General features: G+C 39.5%; 1 protein-coding gene across 1 annotated transcript in view; it reads left to right on the top strand.

Annotated features, from left to right (window-relative positions):
• Positions 1 to 21473, top strand: part of IL1RAPL2 (interleukin 1 receptor accessory protein like 2) — a 652944-nt gene that overhangs the window by 11787 nt on the left and 619684 nt on the right. Inside the window, exon 2 of the mRNA XM_038588825.1 lies at positions 6478 to 6751. Coding sequence (XP_038444753.1) covers positions 6478 to 6751 — 274 coding nt within the window. The remainder of the gene's footprint in view (positions 1 to 6477; positions 6752 to 21473) is intronic.

Raw genomic sequence — 21473 nt, forward strand, 5'->3', positions numbered from 1 at the left:
GATCTTCAGAGGTTAAATAAAATACACAAATTAAGAATTCATTACTCTATAAGTACTGTGTGTAATTTATAGATAAATAATTGGCATACATTATTTTGTGGTTATTATTCCCACAATGGTTATTATTTGGGGATACATTATCATTCAGCTAGAAAGGTCTACTGTACTGGATAGGCATGTGCTCTTTGGAATACATACAACAATTTCGATAGCATCAAGCAAATTTTAATATTTTAATGGCTCATGAGCTGGGATGGGAGTATAGGAGGCAATATGTAAAACACACAGCATGTAAGAACATAAGTTCTGGAGTCAAACTCACCTGTGTTGGGATCCACACTACTACCACAACTTGCATGACCTTGAGCAAGTCATTTGAACTGAGGTTTTTTTTTTTTTTTCTCCTCAGTAAAATAGGAATGATAAGAGTCCCTACATCCCAGAGTTAACAGGATAGTAAAATGAGAAAAATACATGCAAAGCACCTATCACAGTACCCAGCTGTTCTGTACTAAGGCTCAATGAATGCCAGTAGCTGCTGTTGCACCTTTATGTGCAGGGTCATCCACCTGCTGTGTGTAACCTGATTACCCAGGTTGAGGAAGAACTCAGCTGCATGCTCAACTTTTTGTCTCCCTCTGTCACCCACAGTGGTGCATCCCCAGGTGTGCTGTGATCCCTCCCCAACGACCAGTGGTTGGCAGATAGCAGTTTTTTTAGTTCTAGAGTTTAGGTGGGGAAATGTTAAGTGCTACACAAAAAACTTGGACAGCTCCCCCTCTAGTGGTGATTTGATGAATTGCCCCCAACAATTGCCCTGTTGATCACAAACAGGAGAGCTGGTTGTAAAAATGAAACGGATATAGTTGGCAGAAAGGAAAACAGCTGGTTTAACAAATGAATTTATTAATCACAAACACATAATAAGCTAGTAACAAATGTACATCTGAGGCTTAAGTTGTAATGAATGTCATTAAGATATCTGCAGCTTGTATATTTTCTTCTATGCTAATTAGCCATTTTACCTAAACAGATTTCTAATTCGGGGGAAAAAATCCAGAATTGGCAATTCTACACATAGTTACGTATCCTACCCCCAATAAAAATTACTGTACACAATACTTTTTTCTAAAATAATGTAATTATTGTTGATAACAGCATCTTATCCTCTTTTAGTAATTTATAAACTTTTCTCAGAGCTTTGTTTTCACAGCAGGTAGGTGTAGTATGTTTCCCTCTCCTGGTTGTATTGAGGAGAAAACCAAGGCTTTTCTATAAAGAGGCTAAATAAGTTTTCTTTTGTCACCCAAGGCACTTCTCATGGGATTGTATTAGATTTTACCCCTAGGAATCTCCTCTTGGCAAAATAAATTGCATGGACACTGGTATGTCCCTTATGTGCTCATAAACATCATCTCTTTTTTTTTTCTATTTGAATCTTCATGTTGGGACGCCTAAAAACACAGTTGTTTGGCAGATTGGAATGAAAATGATTAAAATAGAGACCTGGGTTTTTTAAAACAAATTTTAAATATTTATTTTTATTTATTTTAGAGAGAAAGCACGCTCAAGCTGGGGGGAGGGCCAGAGAGAGGCAGAGCAGCAGACTCCCCACTGAGCAGGGTGCCTGACCTGGGGCTCGATCCCAGGATCCTGAGATCATGACCTGAGCAGAAACCAAGACTTGGAGGCTTAAGTGACTGAGCCACCTATGCGCCCTGTGACCTAGGTTTTAAAGAAGTAGCTTTTTTTTTTGCTCCATTATAATTGTTTTGGATAGCTCAGATATTAAAGCATTTCTGCCAAAAAGACTAAACTGAGAGTAATAACTTTGTGAGCCTTACAGAAATGTAAATCAAGGTAGTAGAGATGAAAATCTAAAGAAATAGTTTCTTAATATTGTATAAATACAATAGCAAATCAAGTATTTAATTGATTCTTAAATACTCAAGCTATTCATAAGACTTATGAGTGAACAGAAAATGGATAATTTAGAAATAGGAGGTATTTTCTAATGGAATGGCAGGAATATTTATAACCATATAGAGTTATTAAGAAGCAGAGAACAGGCAGCACTCACTTATACTTTTGTTGAGCTGATGCTGTAGCAAGTTTCAATCCATATGTAGAATTTCACTGTTTGGGAGGGAAAACTGTTTTTTTTTTCTTGTAGTGCCTCTATTTATACTTGGGGCTGGTCAATGAAACCCAGTTCTCAACTCACCTGTGGGAGAAGCTGGTCTGTCCAGAAACTGCTTTTCTCAGGAACCCTGTCAGGGCCAACTTAAACAGGTGTGACTGGAGTTGTAAACAGAATGGGCCTGAACACTCTGGATTATAGGCTTGTGCTGATGAGATCAAGCTTGCAGGTTGGCTTCCTCTGTGTGCTACTCAGTTCCACTAAGTCCCCAACCTGGCCATAGTCTGCACCTTTGTCAGCTGCATGACAGATCCCTATTTGCCAAATATGTATAGAGTGTCAACATGTGAGGGGCCCTGAAAATGAGGCATATTATTGCAAACTCATTCTCATGATAGAAACATGACTTGCACTAATGACTTCTGGTGGCACCATCTTTGATTCCTGCAATGACCTTGGCTAATTGAATTCTATGCGACCTTTCTCCTCTTCCTGCCTTTTTGTGACCCTCTCACACCTTTTGATGCTTCTCCTTTAACCTCATAGTTTCAGTTCCTTCATGCTGCCCTGCCACCTGACTTCCCAGGTCTCTTAATACAGTACATCCTTCTTAGTTGCTTCACCATTCCCAAATCTAAAAAATGGCTGTGCTATATCATATTCTATCCCCTCTTGCCCTGCTCTTGGCTTATTTCCCTAGGAATAGCAATCTAAGAGAAACAAGTCATACTATCATGTTGAGATCTAGTAGGGTCCAATACTCTCTTGATATAAGAATACAATGCCTTAACTCATAGGAATGGATTTCTACTCATGAAACATCAGTGTGGCAAAATATTTGGTGGCAGATGGGCCTTCATGGATCCTTGGTATCATACCCTTTGTCTACCTTTTTTAAAAGATTTTATTTATTTATTCATGGGAGACAGAGATTGAGAGAGGCAGAGACACAGGCAGAGGGAGAAGCAGGCTCCATGTAGGGAGCCTGACACGGGACTCAATCCCGGGCCCCCAGGATCAGGCCCTGGGCTAAAGGTGGCGCTAAACCACTGAGCTACCCGGGCTGCCCCCCTTTGTCTACTTTTGAGGAAGACTCCCTCTGGTTTCTTGAAATACCTTATATTGTAACTCTGTATTGTGAATACTAAAGGAAAAGAATAAAGGAGATAACATACAGAAATTGTTTTCCTCATTACTGCAGATCTGTTTTCTGCCTATTGACCACCTTTTAACTAAATACTTCCTTTTTACTAACTAAACAAGAGAACAGAGAAAAAGGAACTATGAATCTATTAAATCAAATACATTTTGCTCAAGTAGTAGTACTTAGAAGGAAATGAATTCTCAGTATACTCTCAAGGTCTGTATGATAAAGCTAATTGTGAATGCAGTTAAATGTCTTCAACTGCCTTTGAACATGATCATTGTGTCTCAGGAGCAGATATTTTGATTATCTTCAATACCAACTATGTCCTGTTACTAATGGGCCAAACCAGACTGTTAATACTGTAAAAGCGAGATTGTACAACAGATCATTTAAAGGAAGCAACTAAAGGGATTTAGGGAACCAATGGAGAAAAAAACATTCCAAAAGGGTTTTTTTAAAGTAAGTAATTATAGAGGTTGAAGCTACTTTGCTAAGCCAAATTTGTTAATTCAAAAACATTTGCTGTGCCTCGTAGGGTTAGGGGAATAAACTAGACTATTTAAGAGTCTTTTTAAATTATCCTCAGGTTTTTGTTTTTGTTAATGCCTGGGAACAGTGTCACAGGCAATCCATTGAAAGGAATAGTATCAAATTCATTAAAGATTATAAAGCAATAAATATTAAAATTACATTTAATCCAGAGAGGATTACCATAATTTACCATGACCCAGAAAGTTGAGCTAATACAGATTCCCCCCCTCTATTATTGACACTTAGGAGAGTGACACATGACAGGTAAACAACTAATACCAGGGAGTGAATAATAAAGCTCTGCAAGAACTTGCTAGTCTTAAGTACATATTTAGTCTAATCCAGTTGTGCCTTCTTGCTTCAACAGTGCAAAATGGTCATCAAAATCCATAGTGGTGAATCTGGTACCTTCTGAATCCTCAAAGAAAGTTCAAATGCCCTTCATATAAATTTAGAATGATTTATTTGGTTATTAATTTGTTTTTCAATGAATATATACATAAGAGGATTTGAAGCAGCTTATAACAAAAGCCCATATGTAGCATGGCAATAAAAAATGAAGTCAGAAAGAGAGATCAGAAGAAATCACAGAATTCAAAAACTTTCTTGGGCTGTAGACCCTTTTAGTGATCTATTAAATAGCTGTGGGACATCTCCCCAGAAAAGTATTACTATGCAAATAGGCACAGAAACCTTTAAGCCTATCCAGGCACCGTCCCCCTGTGTGACTTTGAACCCTGGTCAAGAACCCTTGAATAGAGGAAGCAGTATCTTGAGGTAAGGTAGTTATTGCATTGGGGGCACCTGAGAGGCCAAGTTGGTTAACCGTCCCAATTTTGGTTTAGGCTCAGTTCCTGATCTCAGGGTCATGAGATCAGCCCAGAGTTGGCTCTGGACTCAGCATGGAGTCTGCTTAAGGTTCTTTTTATCTCTCTCCCTCTACCTCTGCCCCTCCCCCTCCCACCCCCCTCCTATGTGCCTGTGCACAATCCCTCTCTGCCCCTCTCCCTTGCACCTGCACACACTCTCTCTAAAATAAATAAAACTTAAAAAGAAAAAGATAATGTTTGTCCTTCTCCGATTGACATTATATGGTCTCATTCATTTGGGGAATATAAAAAATAGTGAAAGGGAATAAAATATAATAATAAAATAGTGAAAGGGGAGGTGGGCGAGGGTGGGGGTGACTGGGTGGCAGGCACTGAGGGGGGCACTTGATGGGATGAGCACTGGGTGTTATTCTGTATGTTGGCAAATTGAACACCAATAAAAAATAAATTTATAAAAAAAGAAAAAGATATTATTGCACTTGAGTATTGTATTTATCCCTGAGCTTCCTGTCAACTGAGGTTAAGAGATAAACACACTGGGCTGAGGAGTTCTCAAAATCTACAAAAAGAAGCAGATCAGTTTACAAAATTATAAGTGAAACACATAATTTTAAAATGGCAGTGTTTATATGTTTATGAAAGGGTTTTTTTATAAAGAGTAATCAAGTAATATAAAGGGATGTTGCATAATTTGATTGAAATTCTTTGAAATTAAATAATTGGAGGTAGAATATCTATGGTAATTGTGCTGACTCGTATATTAAATTAGCCAATGTCATTTCCAACCATTCTGGGAAGGAGGGAATCTACTGTATATGTCTTTCTTTAATGGTAGATTTACCCACCTAATATTATTTGATTAAAACTGACATTAATATAATATATTCCCATGAGCAAACATCAGCTGAGCAGCAAGGGAGGCCTTAGGGTATAAGAAGAAATCAAACTGTGATTAAATATCTATTAATAGTTCATACCATGGAAAACAGGCATTTAGATAATAGCAAATAATCACTTTAGGTGTCTGCTGCTTCCAACTTTTCTTGAAGGCAAATAAATAACACAATCGTTCCTGTCACAATTATAAGCAGAGTCAGTATAGGGTAGGGGTTAAGAACACAGTCTGTAGAATCAGAGACTGGTTTTCTACCACTTCTTAGCTGTGTGACCTTGGACAAAGTCACTGAACTTCTTTGAGTCTCAGTTTTCTTGTCTGTAAAATGAAAATCATAAATGAATCTCAAGGCTGCTCCTAGGCTGTACAAGGGTCCCCCGGAAGTATTTCTTTTGTGGGACTCCTGTCCAAACACCTTGAGTCTCCTAAAATCTACGTCAGTGTCATCCTAGCTATCCAATCTCACACAATCCTGTGAAGGAAATACCACATGACTAGCAGGAGTAATCCACTTGCCAGACTAGTCTGCCAGAATTGGGACCTATTGGTGGGGCCCCAGGACAACCACATAAGCACCAGTGCTGGATGAAGCTCTTTGAAGGATCCAGTCAACTGCAAGTAGAAGGTCACTGTAGAGGACTGAAAATTCCACAGAGGCACAGAGCTAGAATAGGGATCCTATTGGCAGGTCTTGAAGGACGCTGGTCTATCTCAAAGGAGCAGTAGGAAGATTGGCAGGTCTAAGAGGGATGCTGGTCTATATCAAAGGAGCAGTAGGAAGATTAAAGTAATCTATGTAAAGCACTTGACATGCAAATTCCGTGAAGCCTGGCTCACAGTAAGTCCTCAGTAACATGTTGGCAATGATTATTGTGCTTATCATTAGTATTAATGATACTCACTGCATTTCATGCCCAATCTGGTTTTCTTTCAGTGGATGGCTGCATTGACTGGTCAGTGGATCTCAAGACATACATGGCTTTGGCAGGTGAACCAGTACGAGTGAAATGTGCCCTTTTCTACAGTTATATTCGCACCAACTATAGCATGGCCCAGAGCACTGGGCTCAGGCTTATGTGGTACAAAAATAAAGGTGATTTAGAAGAGCCCATCATCTTTTCAGAGGTCAGGATGAGCAAAGAAGAAGATTCAATATGGTTTCACTCAGCAGAGGCACAAGACAGTGGATTCTACACTTGTGTTTTAAGGTGAGTGCTACATGAAAATATTACTCAGTACCATAGCTAGTAGTTTTTTCATTGGGCCTGGAGTATATAGAGGTGCTGCTCATGTTATACAATGGACATTTTCTTGAAATATAGTTGCAGTGTATGTGGAGCTTCAGTAAATTAAATTCTAATTATTTACTGGAACTACAGAGTAGATTCTTACCAAATTTTCATAAAATGGGACTTCCATTTACTGTGTATATTCATATAATTTAGAAAAGTTTTTTTTAAAATTTTATTTATTTATGATAGTCACAGAGAGAGAGAGAGGCAGAGACATAGGCAGAGGGAGAAGCAGGCTCCATGCACGGGGAGCCCGACGTGGGATTCGATCCCGGGTCTCCAGGATCGCGCCCTGGGCCAAAGGCAGGCGCCAAACCGCTGCGCCACCCAGGGATCCCCAATTTAGAAAAGTTTTGAATTTGATCCATTTCTTCCTTGACTCCACCCCTGTTATATGAACAGTTGTTTTTTCATAGAGCCGGTTGGCTCAATGATCTTAATACCTGACTATGAAAATGGCCTAAAGTATCATTTAGGCCAAGGTGTCTCCTTTTTTCTTGATGGAAAATAGCTTCAGGTGCTGCTGGGAGATCTCTTAGCAAATGGACTGCTGTTGAAATTTTTCACATAATTTCCAATATGACCTTGAGTCCACTGTATCTAAATATTCAACATGGAGCCCTGTAAACACACCGTCATCATGAGTTCCTAGGTGCTTTGTGGGGAATATATCACAGGTACAATTCATTTTTGCAAGAAGCAATCTGCTTTATCTGTAGAGATTCCACAGTATGTCCTCCCTTCCCCTTGTGCCCTGGTGCTAGGATCTAGGATCTAGAATCTCAGATAGAGACTGCATTAGGTATTGAAGTAGATAGCTGAAATGACCTTTACATCATTTTCAATTCTACCATTTTGGGAGTCTCTGATCTTGCTCACCAGGGACCTACACTCTATTATTTGATTTTAACTTCTTGGAAATGCAGACCCTTCCTATTTTTGTCTCCTATGGACTTTGATGCCAAAGCTATGTCACCTCTTTATCAAAAACACTTTGAAACCCATGGTGAGGCCTCATTGTTCAAAAGGCCAGGAGAACAAGATGGTGTATAAATAATCTTCTTGAAGCTCTAAGCATCAAATGTGTTTTGTATCTGTGTGTTTTGAGGGAGGGGGGTGTTGGGGAAGCAACTGGTGAGCATAGTTTCTGTTTGTGGTGGGCAAAAACTCTAGGATATTGGCAGAAATAGCAATCATTCTCATCACATCCTTAGTGATATCAACATTTTCATGTACTTGGGCATCCCGTAGCACAATTGAGAAAAGGATGTTAATTCAACTTTAGTGATGGCCACTGTATTCTTTTGGGTGCTGCTACCCTTTTCCTGCTTACCTCCTCTCCACCCTCCATACTCATTCAATCCGGCCAATCTTTTTTTTAAAATTAATTTTTTATTGGTGTTAAATTTACGAACATACAGAATAACACCCAGTGCTCAACCTGTCAAGTGCCCCCCTCAGTGCCTATCACCCATTCACCCCCACCGCCCGCCCTCCTCCCTTTCCACCACCCCTAGTTCGTTTCCCAGAGTTAGGAGTCTTTATGTTCCGTCTCCCTTTCTGATATTTCCCACACATTTCTTCTCCCTTCCTTTATATTCCCTTTCAATATTATTTATATTCCCCAAATAAATGAGAACATACACTGTTTGTCCTTCTCCGATTGACTTACTTCACTCAGCATAATACCCTCCAGTTCCATCCACGACAAAGCAAAAGGTGGGTATTTGTCGTTTCTAATGGCTGAGTAATATTCCATTGTATACATAAACCGCACCTTCTTTATCCATTCCTCTTTTGATGGACACCGAGGCTCCTTCCACAGTTTGGCTATTGTGGACATTGCTGCTAGAAACATAGGGGTGCAGGTGTCCCGGCTTTTCATTGCATCTGAATCTTGGGGGAAATCCCCAACAGTGCAATTGCTGGGTCCTAGGGCAGGTCTATTTTTAACTCTTTGAGGAACCTCCACACAGTTTTGCACAGTGGCTGCACCAGTTCACATTCCCACCAACAGTGTAAGATGGTTCCCTTTTCTCTGCATCCTCTCCAACATTTGTGGTTTCCTGCCTTGTTAATTTTCCCCATTCTCACTGGTGTCAGGTGGGATCTCATTGTGGTTTTGATTTGTATTTCCCTGATGGCAAGTGATGCAGAGCATTTTCTCATATGCATGTTGGCCATGTCTATGTCTTCCTCTGTGAGATTTCTGTTCATGTCTTTTGCCCATTTCATGATTGGATTGTTTGTTTCTTTGGTGTTGAGTTTAAGAAGTTCTTTCTAGATCTTGGAAACTAGCCCTTTATCTGATAGGTCATTTGCAAATGTCTTCTCCCATTCTGTCGGTTGTCTTTTACTTTTGTTGACTGTATCCTTTGCTGTGCAAAAGCTTCTTATCTTGATGAAGTCCCAATAGTTCATTTTTGCTTTTGTTTCTTTTGTCTTCGTGGATGTATCTTGCAAGAAATTACTGTGGCCAAGTTCAAAAAGGGCGTTGCCTGTGTTTTCCTCTAGGATTTTGATGGAATCTTGTCTGACATTTAGATCTTTCATCCATTTTGAGTTTCTCTTTGTGTATGGTGCAAGAGAGTGGTCTAGTTTCATTCTTCTGCATGTGGATGTCCAATTTTCTCAGCACCATCTATTGAAGAGGCTGTCTTTCTTCCAATGTATAGTCTTTCCTCCTTTATCGAATATTAGTTGACCATAAAGTTCAGGGTCCACTTCTGGATTCTCTATTCTGTTCCATTGATCTATGTATCTGTTTTTGTGCCAGTACCACACTGTCTTGATGACCACAGCTTTGTAGTACAACCTGAAATCTGGCATTGTGATGCCCCCGTTATGGTTTTCTTTTGTAAAACTCCCTTGGCTATTCGGGGTCTTTTCTGATTCCACACAAATCTTAAAATAATTTGTTCTAAATCTCTGAAGAAAGTCCATGGTATTTTGATAGGGATTGCATTAAACGTGTAAATTGCCCTGGGTAACATTGACATTTTCACAATATTAATTCTGCCAATCCATGAGCATGGAATATTTTTCCATCTCTTTGTGTCTTCCTCAATTTCTTTCAGAAGTGTTCTATAGTTTTGAGGGTATAGATCCTTTACCTCTTTAGTTAGGTTTATTCCTAGGTATCTTACGCTTTTGGGTGCAATTGTAAATGGGATTGACTCCTTAAGTTCTCTTTCTTCAGTCTCATTTTTAGTGTAGAGAAATGCCATTGATTTCTGGGCATTGATTTTGTATCCTGCCACGCTACCAAATTGCTGTATGAGTTCTAGCAATCTTGGGGTGGAGGCTTTTGGGTTTTCTATGTAGAGTATCATGTTATCGGCGAAGAGGGAGAGTTTGACTTCTTCTTTGCCAGTTTGAATGCCTTTAATGTCTTTTTGTTGTCTCTTTGCTGAGGCTAGGACTTCCAGTACTATGTTGAATAGCAGTGGTGAGAGTGGACATCCCTGTCTTGTTCCTGATCTTAGGGGAAAGGCTCCCAGTGCTTCCCCAATGAGAATGATATTTGCTGTGGGCTTTTCATAGATGGCTTTTAAGATATTGAGGAATGTTCCCTCTATCCCTACACTCTGAAGAGTTTTGATCAGGAATGGATGCTGTATTTTGGCAAATGCTTTCTCTGCAGCTAATGAGAGGATCATAGGGTTCTTGGTTTTTCTCTTGCTGATATGATGAATCACATTGAGTGTTTTACGAGTGTTGAACCAGCCTTGTGGCCCATGAAGAAATCCTACTTGGTCATGGTGAATAATTTTCTTAATGTATTGTTGGATCCTATTGGCTAGTATCTTGTTGAGAATTTTTGCATCTATGTTCATCAGGGATACTGGTCTGTAATTCTCCTTTTTGGTGGAGTCTTTGGTTTTGGAATGAAGGTGATGCTGGCCTCATAGAACGAATTTGGAAGGACTCCATCACTTTCTATCTTTCCAAACAGCTTTAGTAGAATAGGTATGATTTCTTCTTTAAACGTTTGATAGAATTCCCCTGGAAAGCCATCTGGCCCTGGACTCTTGTGTCTTGGGAGGTTTTTGATGACTGCTTCAATTTCCTCCCTGGTTATTGGCCTGTTAAGGTTTTCTATTTCTTCCTGTTCCAGTTTTGGTAGTTTGTGGCTTTCCAGGAATGCATCCATTTCTTCTAGATTGCCTAATTTATTGGCATATAACTGTTGATAATATGTTTTTAAAATCGTTTGTATTGCCTTGGTGTTGGTAGTGATCTCTCCTTTCTCATTCTTGATTTTATTAATTTGAGTGTTCTCTCTCTTCTTTATAATAAGGTTAGCTAATGGTTTATCTATCTTATTAATTCTTTCAAAGAACCAACTCCTGGTTCTGTTGATCTGTTCCACAGTTCTTCTGGTCTTGATTTCGTTGAGTTTTGCTTGAATCTTAATTAACTCTCTTCTTCTGCTGGGTGTAGGGTCCATCTACTGTTTTTTTGTCTAGCTCCTTTATGTGTAAGGTTAGCTTTTGTACTTGAGTTCTTTCCAGTTTTTGAATGGATGATTGTATTGCGCTGTATTTCCCCCTCAGGACTGCTTTTGCTGCATCCCAAAGATTTTGAACGGTTGTATCTTCATTCTCATAGTTTCCACGAATCTTTTTAATTCTTCCTTAATTTCCTGGTTGACCCTTTCATCTTTTAGCAGGATGGTCCTTAACCCCCACGTGTTTAAGGTCCTTCCAAACTTCTTGTTGTGATTTAGTTCTAATTTCAAGGCATTATGGTCTGAGAATATGCAGGGGACGATCCCAATCTTTTGGTATTGGTTGAGACCCGATTTGTGACCCAGTATGTGGTCTATTCTGGAGAAAGTTCCATGTGCACTTGGGAAGAATGTGTATTCAGTTGAGTTTGGATGTAAAGTTCTGTAGATATCTGTGAAATCCATCTGGTCCAGTGTATCATTTAAAGCTCTTGTTTCTTTGGAGATGTTGTGCTTAGAAGACCTATCGAGGGTAGAAAGTGCTAGATTGAAGTCACCAAGTATAAGTGTATTATTATCTAAGTATTTCTTCACTTTGGTTATTAATTGGTTTAAATATTTGGCAGCTCCCACATTCGGGGCATACATATTGAGGATTGTTAAGTCCTCTTGTTGGATAGATCCTTTAAGTGATATAGGGTCCCTCTTCATCTCTCACTACAGTCTTTGGGGTAAATTTTAGTTTATCTGATATAAGGATGGCTACCCCTGCTTTCTTTTGAGGACCATTTGATTGGTAAATGGTTCTCCAACCTTTTATTTTCAGGCTGTAGGTGTCCTTATGTCTAAAATGGGTCTCTTGTAGGCAGCAAATAGATGGGTCCTGCTTTTTTATCCAGTCTGAAACCCTGCGCCTTTTGATGGGGTCATTAAGCCCGTTCACATTCAGAGTTACTATTGAGAGATATGAGTTTAGTGTCATCATGATACTTATTCAGTCCTTGTTTTTGTGGATTGTTCCACTGGACTTGTTCTTAAAGGGGAATTTTAAGAGTCCCCCTTAAAATTTCTTGCAGAGCTGGTTTGGAGGTCACATATTCTTTCAGTTCCTGCCTGTCTTGGAAGCTCTTTATCTCTCCTTCCATTTTGAATGAGAGCCTTGCTGGATAAAGTATTCTTGGTTGCATGTTCTTCTCATTTAGGACCCTGAATATATCCTGCCAGCCCTTTCTGGCCTGCCAGGTCTCTGTGGAGAGGTCTGCTGTTCCCCTAATATTCCTTCCCATAAAAGTCAGGGATTTCTTGTCTCTTGCTGCTTTAAGGATCTTCTCTTTATCTTTGGAATTTGCAAGCTTCACTATTAAATGTCGAGGTTTTGGATGGTTTTTATTGACTTTATGGGGGGATCTCTCTATTTCCTGGATCTGAATGCCTGTTTCTCTTCCCAGATTAGGAAATTTTTCAGCTATGATTTGTTCAAATACGTATTCTGGCCCTCTGTCCCTTTTGGCACCCTCGGGAACCCAATTAAACGTAGGTTTTTCTTCCTCAGGCTGCCGTTTATTTCCCTTAATCTGTCTTCATGGTCTTTTTAATTGTCTGTCTCTTTTTTCCTCAGTTTCCCTCTTTGCCATCAACTTGTCTTCAATGTCACTCACTCATTCTTCCACCTCGTTAACCCTCGTCTTTAGGACTTCTAGTTTGGATTGCATCTCATTTAATTGATTTTTAAATTCTGCCTGATTGGATCTAAATTCTGCAGTCATGAAGTCTCTTGAGTCCTTTATGCTTTTTTCTAGAGCCACCAGTAGCTGTATACTAGTGCTTCTGAATTGGCTTTCTGACATTGAATTGTAATCCAGATTTTGTAACTCTGTGGGAGAGAGGACTGTTTCTGATTCTTTCTTTTGAGGTGAGGGTTTCCTTCTAGTCATTTTTCTCAGTGCAGAGTGGCCAAAAACAAGTTGCATTGGGAAAAGGAGAAAAAGAGAGGAGAGAAAGAAGGAAAGAAAAGAGAAAAAGAAAAAAGAAAAAAATGAAGAAAAAGGAAAAAAGAGAAGAAAAAGAGAAAGCAAAAGAAAGGAAGAGAAAAAAAAGGGTGGGGGAAGCAATCAGAAATAAAAAAAAAACATGGGGGAGTATCTTCTGATTCTGTATACTTTAAGTCCCTTGACTTCCCCTGGATCTTGTCCGTCCAGCTGGTCTTCTGGGGGAGAGGCCTATTGTGCTGAATTTCAGGTGTTAGCACTTGGGGGAGCTGCTGTGCCCCTGCCTGGTGCAGGGCTCAGTGGGGGTTGTTTACCCCGTGAGGCCCCAGGAGGAACAACCACAGTGGCAGCGGCCAGCTATGGAAACCTTGATTCAGCCCCCGCAGTAACTCCGGAGGTCTCCGTCTGCAGGGCCTGGAGGCTCTGGGGCGGGGCCGCTGATCTGCTCAGCTCGGGGCAGGAGCTTCCTTGCTGTCCTGGGCCCTCCTGGCCTCTGCCTGTTGGGGGGGGCGGGGGGGAGCCTGATCCTGGGCTGTGTCCCGGCGCCCTGTGCTCCGGGGCCTGCGCTGTTGGATTCGTGCTCCCAGCCGCGAAGTCACCTCTCCGCGGAGCCACCACCCCAGCCTCTACGAGCTGCTCCCGGCCCCGCAGCCCCCTCCGCACGGAGACTCTTCCTCTGCCGGAGCCGCCGCAGCCGACCAGCTCCCGGGGCCGCGCAGCCCCCTCTGCGGAGCCTCCGCCCGAGCCCCTCCGAGCTGCTCCGGTCCCGCTGTGCGCACTGCAGCCCTTTAGGGAGCTCAGCGCACTCTCCTGTGTGGGCCGCAGGTGTCTGTTAGTGTCCCAGTGAGCCTGAGGGCATCCCCGCCCTCCTGGGGTCCTGCTCTAACTCCCTGCGAGCACCTTTCCTCCCGGGAAGGTTGGTGCAGCTCCTGCTTCTCCAGGACGGGGTTCTCCTGTCCTGGGGATACTCGCCCCGGCCTTAACTTGACTGCTTGGGGGGCCCCTCCCCCTTGGATGCCTTTTGTTTCTTTATTTCTTTTTCCCCGTCTTCCTACCTTGATAAAAGCGCGAACTCTTCTCACTGTAGCGTTTCAGCTGTTCTCTCTTTAAATCTCAAGCTGAATTCGTAGGTTTTCAGGATGATTTGAAAGTTATCTAGGTAATTTGGTGGGGACAGGTGATTTGGGGACCCTACTCTTCCACCATCTTGCCCCTCCTCTCCAATCCTACCAATCTAAAACAGATCTCTTTTCCTCCTTCTGATCCATCTGCTTTTTTGTTTTGTTTTTTTGTTTTCACAGATTTAAAATTTTATTTGTAAAGCATCAATTCACTGTATAGATGTTCTATACTGATAATGAATTATCAAATTAATTATTGCTTACTTTCCCTGTCCTGCTTATATCCCCAGACTTGCTACTCCTCTTTTCTAACCCATTATCGTACTTCAAGCAATGTTAATAATCCAGTGTGTATCCTTGCATACCTTCTCTCTATTCTTTGAAGGATATCTATCTATCTATCATCTATCTATCTATCTATCTATCTATCTATCTATCTAGATGTATATGGGGATTTTCTTCTCATTATTTTACAAAATAAGAGTTATATATTTCTCTGCAGTTTCTTTTCTCACTAAAAATACATAGTGGGAATCCTTCCAAGTCAATAGAGAGCTCACTCATCCTCTTAAGTATATGATCCGTGTTGCTTAATAGTCTATAATGCCACAATTTAGTCAATTATTTTCCCATTTATGTGCATGTATTTTGTTTCCAAGTACCCTTCTATTTGCTTGTATATAAATTTATACATTTCACAAGTTTTAGGCTTACATAATTATTACAAAGATATTACAGTAAGTTCCTACACTCATTTCCCCTATTATTAATACCTTACCTGATTATGGAACATTTGTTACAATTAATGAACTAATAGTGATACATTATTATTGACTAAAGTCCATGCTTATTCAGAGTTCCTTAGATTTTCCTTAATGTCTTTTTGCTATTCTAGGATCCTATTTGGGATCCCACATTACATTTATTTGTTAGGTCTCCTTAAGCTCCTTTTGGCTGTGGGAGTTTTTCCTACTTTACTATTTCTTATGACCTTGACAGTTTTTTTTAAAGATTCTATTTATTCATGAGACACACACACACACACACACACACACACACACACACAGAGAGAGAGAGAGAGAGAGAGAGAGAGAGATCCAGGCAGAGGGAGAAGCAGGCTCCACGTAGGGAGCCTGATGCGGACCTGATCCCGGGACCCCAGGATCAGGCCCTGAGCTGAAGGCAGCACCAAGCCACCTAGCCACTCGGGCCGCCCAGACCTTGACAGTTTGAATAGTACTGTTCAGATATTTTGTAGAATCCCTTAGTTGCAATTTATCTGTTACTTATTTCTTGGTTAGATGGAGGTAATGTGTTTTTTGGGGGAAGACCACAGATGTAAAATATTCTCATTATATCATATCAAGGGTACAAAGTATCAATATGCCTTATCACTTTTGATATTGACCTTGATCACCTGGCTTGAGGTAGTATTTGTCTTTCTCCCTAGTAAAGTTACTTTTTTCCCCCTCTTTTTTCATACTCTCCTCTTTGGAAGAAAGTAGTTATTCACAGCTCATAATTAAGGAGTGGGGAGTTATTTTCCACCTCATCAAGGACAGAGTAGCTACATAAAATTACTTATAATTCTTCTTTATGGAATATTTGTCTTTTTACTTCTATTTATTTAATCAGTATGAACTCATGGATATTTATATTATACATTAGGTAATAATACAATGCTACTTTATTTTTTGGCTTAAATTCTTCTACCTTTGTCCATTGGGAGTTCTTTCAGTTGGCATAGCTATCCCTTTGACATAATCTCATTATTGTGTGTGTATGTATGTGTGTGTTTGTATGTCTTTTGATCATTTCTTTATAAGAAATGCACTTTTTAAGTGCTAAAATTAGCACTATAGGATGCTCCAGACTTATCTTATATTTCCTGCTCTAGTCCTAGTCTTTCTGCAGCCATTTTTCCAAGGACCCTAATTCCTTTTAATGGAGAATTTAATTAGAAACAAAGATTTATGTCCTAAGTATGTTCATTGCTACTGTGGTGTGATTGCTTCTAGGCCTTCTCAGTTGACAGCCTATTTGCTTTTTAAACAAAGCACAAGTGGGATTTCCCAGTGCTTCTGAAACCCGTTCCTGTAGTTTCCTGTAGGTGGCCCTCTCCTTCAAGTATACATCAGATTGTCTATTTTAGATATCGTCTAAGTCAGTGGTTCTCAACTCACATGCAGATCGGTAGAAGAGAAAAAGGATGATATCTCATTGAGTAGAGGTTTGGTTCATGCAGTAGATCTTTTATTCATGCAATAGATCTTAAAGAGTGATTGGGACTGACGAGGTGAGTAAAACTTTTGAATATCTTACCTCATGTGTACCTTGGTGAAGAAAATAAAAGCTTTGGGAACCACTGTTCTGAAGGAAGCAACAGTCTTTTGTCAAATCAGAGATAGAGAAATCTCTTCCAGAATGACACAAGTGATCTAGCTAGCATCTGGATGTGTATAATAAATATGTTTTCAGGTCTAGTACTGGCCACTGAATCCAAATATGTGCCAAGTGAAAATTTCAGTCCATATAGGTAATTTTATGGCATTGCCAGGAGAGTGACTTTTACAGTGAAAAAGGCTCTAAATTTGACAATGTCTGCATCTACCTAACATCCCCAATTTGACACCACTTTAAGATAATTATGGATGATTTTTTTCCTCTGCAATATTGACCTCGTTAAAAATTGGTCTATTGATTTCAGTGTGTTCTAAAATACAGATATGACATATTTAGTAATATTATCCACCCATTTTAATCATAGCAAAAAATTACTGTTTGTGATCTTTCTGTAGCCAATCACTCATTTTTGTGTTTTTTCTTTGGCCAGTTTCAAGAGTGATTAGTTAAATTTCTCAGCATGTTAGCAAAGGATTATAGTAATAGAGAAATTTTGGAGAAGTGAGTCATATTTTGAGAGGCAGTGCCAGTCTAAGAATTACTGTCTCCCCCCCCACCTTGCGACTTGAATCTTTTCAGCGGAGGCACTAGTAGGATAAAAATGATGAGAGTAATCTTAATTTGACAAAAATCCCACATATCACTTTTCCAACAACTTGGAACAAGGGATGACTTAAGCTATGGATGAAGACAAATATATTGATATAATCCTGAATTTTATTCATAGGCAGTGAAATGATTAAGTATTATCAAACATCTGTAGAAACCTGAGTGTTTCGGGATCGCAATAGCCAAGTGAAGTGAACCAGTTATAGGTTCAAAAACCATTATGACTATTTACCTCTCCATCAAAGTAAACAGGACAGAGAACCCCCTTCTTAAATGGGAACATAATCCAACTATTTTTGGCCTTTAGTAATCATTGAAATAAATGCGGTTCTCAAAATCTATATGTCTCACAAACTTTTTCTAAAGGGTTTCTTAGTGTATTTATCTAGCCCAGAGGCATGACATTTACCTTGCTATTTATCTCATTTTAGTGATTACTATTCCAATAAAACAGCATCATCAGAAAAGTTGAGGCAGTACAGATATTTGAAATAAGAAATGTAGCATGTTGCTAAGTATTGAATCTGTATGAGTATATGAGCATTCATTATATTGTTTTTATTTTTGTGTATGTTTGAAATGTTCCATAGTGAAAAAAAATAAATAAATACAAATGTACAGTAATTTTGCCTGATTTTAATGGTCCTTAAATGATCCTGATATGTAAGTGCCTATGTAGTATATAGTAAACAAGTTCTGTATGTTAGTCAACAAATGTTCACTGAGCATGTACAATGGGATTTGCTTTATGTCATGTTGCAAGGAAATCTGTGTCCTTAGAAAAGAAAGTAATTGTCTCAGCCTACCTAAGACATTAAGAAATATGTTTTACCACCTTTCACCCTCCTACCCTACTCCCCATCACAATTACCAAGAGATTATCAGTGAGCATTTCTCATAATTTAATTCCAATATAACTATTGATCCTTGAAAAGTTAAGTGTCAATGTGTAGCTTGCTTAGGTACCAATTTTCAGGAGAGAAGATAGTTTCTAATAGGAAAAATGAGAATCTAGATCTTACAGAATTAACTGAACTCAGAAAAGTTCAAGACTGTATAACAGAGTCTTGAAAAAGTGACTATGCCTTCTATGGTCTGCATAAGCTAATATGTGATGCAACTAGTCATCTTTTCCCTGTTTTTGGATATAAGTGAGAGTCCCTGGTTTAACTTATTTTTTGTAGCAAGTATGCATAAAGGAACACATATATAATGTGAAAAGATTAATATTTCAATCTCTAAAACTTGATGATCTACTTATTCATAAAATTATAGGTAATGAGGATCCCTGGGTGGCGCAGCGGTTTAGCGCCTGCCTTTGGCCCAGGGCACGATCCTGGAGACCCGGGATCGAATCCCACATCGGGCTCCTGGTGCATGGAGCCTGCTTCTCCCTCTGCCTGTGTCTCTGGCCTCTCTCTCTCTCTCTCTCTCTCTATGACTATCATAAATAAAAAAAAAATTAAAAAAAAATTATAGGTAATGAAATAGCAAAGTAGTAGCATTTGTAATTTACTTTCATTTCATTAAAAGTTAATTAGATATGCTTCAATATTTAGAAGTATTTCCATACTGTTATATATTATCTATGTAATGCTCAGAAATATAAGCCACTTTATTGTACAATACCTATGTAATTTGAACCCCATTTAGTTTGTTTACTGGAGGGGAGCAGATGTTTATAGTATAGTCAACAGATTCTGTGCTTTCTAAGAACAGGTTATACTTGATAATCATAATATGATAATTGATTTCAAATAATCATTGATGTGCTAGTGAACACTGGTATTCATATATGTATATATTCATCCTTGTGTCATTATACAAACTTCAGGGACTTTCTGTTTTATGATAATTTTGCTCATATCAAGGTTTTAATTTGTTGCAGGAGTTGCAAATTTAGAATCTTTTCAGGGCCAAAAAGTAGGTAATGCCATGATTGTGACAGGCCATCTGAAACATTTTAGAGTGTTGAAGGGCTATAGCAATCTTCTCAGTAATCTCATTTTCATGTTTCTAGTCTTGCCACTACCTCTAGCTCACCTATACACAAATTCCAGTCATCTAGAGACCCTCCAGAGCTTCAGCTCATTGATCCCACAATTTTTTCACTGCCCTTTGCTCTTTTCCCACCTAGCATAGTTGAAGTTTCATGATCAGTCATTATAATCACTCCTATATATACCCTCTTGATTTCCTTGACCCATTCTCCCTTCATCTTACTTGTGAAAACCACAGTACTATTTAAACCAACTCTCCATCTATGCTTGTACCTGCATCCTTGCAGCTGATCTTGACTGAAGGGAAATATAACTTTGACTAGTCTCACTTTAAATTCATTATCATAAACCTCAATCAGGCCATTAATATTGACAAATAGTTTTACTGTGTATTCCTATTCTATTCAGTCTCTCATCCTCCTAGATGACTATTTACATTGCTCTCCTCCAATTTCAAACACCTCTTCCCCTTGCTTCCCATTTTACTGAAAAATATTGAAGCAAATAGGAGAGAATTTCCACTATATTCACCCAATGATTGGCATCTGTACCTGCATACTCTGCATACTCTTCAAGTCTTTTATCATTGATGGACTAGCTTTGCTGCTATGTAAGGCCAATCACTTCACTTGTCACTAGATTCTATCCATATTTGCCTACCCAAGGAAATCACCTGAGCATTTCTCCCATTTCTCTCCTATGTTGTGGAATTTTCTATTTCTACTGGATAATTTCTATCAGCATACACATAGGTTGATATTTATGCCATCTAAAAAATGTCTTCTCAGGTCCACTTCCCCTGCCAGCCACTGCCCATTTCCTCACTTCCATTTGCAGCAAAACTACTTTAAAAAACTGCTGTCTGTTCTCAGAGTCTTGAGCTCCTCTCCACTAATTCTCTGTTAGAATTTTTAGAAAATCTCAATTAGAATTTTGCTTTCACTACTGCACCAAAATTGCTCTTATTAAAGTCTCTAGTTCCTCAATGATGCTAAATCCAATGGTCAGGTCAATGTCACTCCTACTTTTACTTAATCAGTGCACTTGGCACAGTTGATCACACCCTTCTTTTTGATATATATTATTTACCTGACTTCAGAGAATCACACTATTCTAGTTTTCCTTCTACTCTATCAGTTACTCTTTCTTAAGTTCCTTTGCTGGTTCCTCATAGTCCCCCTTAATGTTAGGGGACCCTGGGGCTTGGTCCTTAGTTTTTTCCATCTCTGTCCATACTTACTCATTCCATGATTTGTTTATACAGTCTTAACAATTTTACATACCATCTGTACACTGATAGCTCCAACATGCATACCTTCCGGCCCAGATCTCTCTCCTAAAATACAGTCAGGTAGACTTTTCAGCATCTCTGTGTGATGTCAAAACTACTTAATGTTGCAGATTGCACTTCTGATCTCCCTCCTGTGTTACCACAGGCTCCTAGAAAACAAAGCCTGAGGCAAAAGCTAACATGTACTAGGGAATATAATCCCAGAGACACAAGAGTGAAGGAAAAGGGAAGTGAGGCAAAGGAAGAGGGAGATTATTTTGAGATAGTTGACCTAGGAAGAGAAATTGAGAATTTATCTCTCAGCTCCCACATCCCATTGATCAAGAGGTTATCCCATAGGGTTTTAACGCCCTCAAACTTTGGGGATTGCAGAGACTGTGCCCTCCATACCACTGCTACCACTCTGGTCCAAGCCACTATCTTCTATCTCTGTTGTTACAATGATTTCTAATCAGTTTCTCTGCTTTTCTATATGTCTCCCTCAATCTATTCTTTTTTTTTAAGATCTTATTTATTTATTCATGAGAGACACACAGAGCAGCAGAGGCATAGGCAGAAGGAGAAGCAGACTCCCTGTGGGGAGACTAATGCGGGACTCGATCCCAGGACCCCAGGATCATGACCTGAGCCAAAGGCAGACAGACGCTCAACCACTGAACCACCCAGGTGCTCTTCCCTTCAATCTATTCTTTTTAAAAAATATTTTATTTATTCATGGGAGAGAGAGAATATTTATTTATTCATGGAGAGAGAGAGAGAGAGAGAGAGAGAGAGAG

Source organism: Canis lupus, chromosome X (genome assembly GCF_011100685.1).
Source record: "Canis lupus familiaris isolate Mischka breed German Shepherd chromosome X, alternate assembly UU_Cfam_GSD_1.0, whole genome shotgun sequence".
Lineage (NCBI taxonomy): Eukaryota > Metazoa > Chordata > Mammalia > Carnivora > Canidae > Canis > Canis lupus.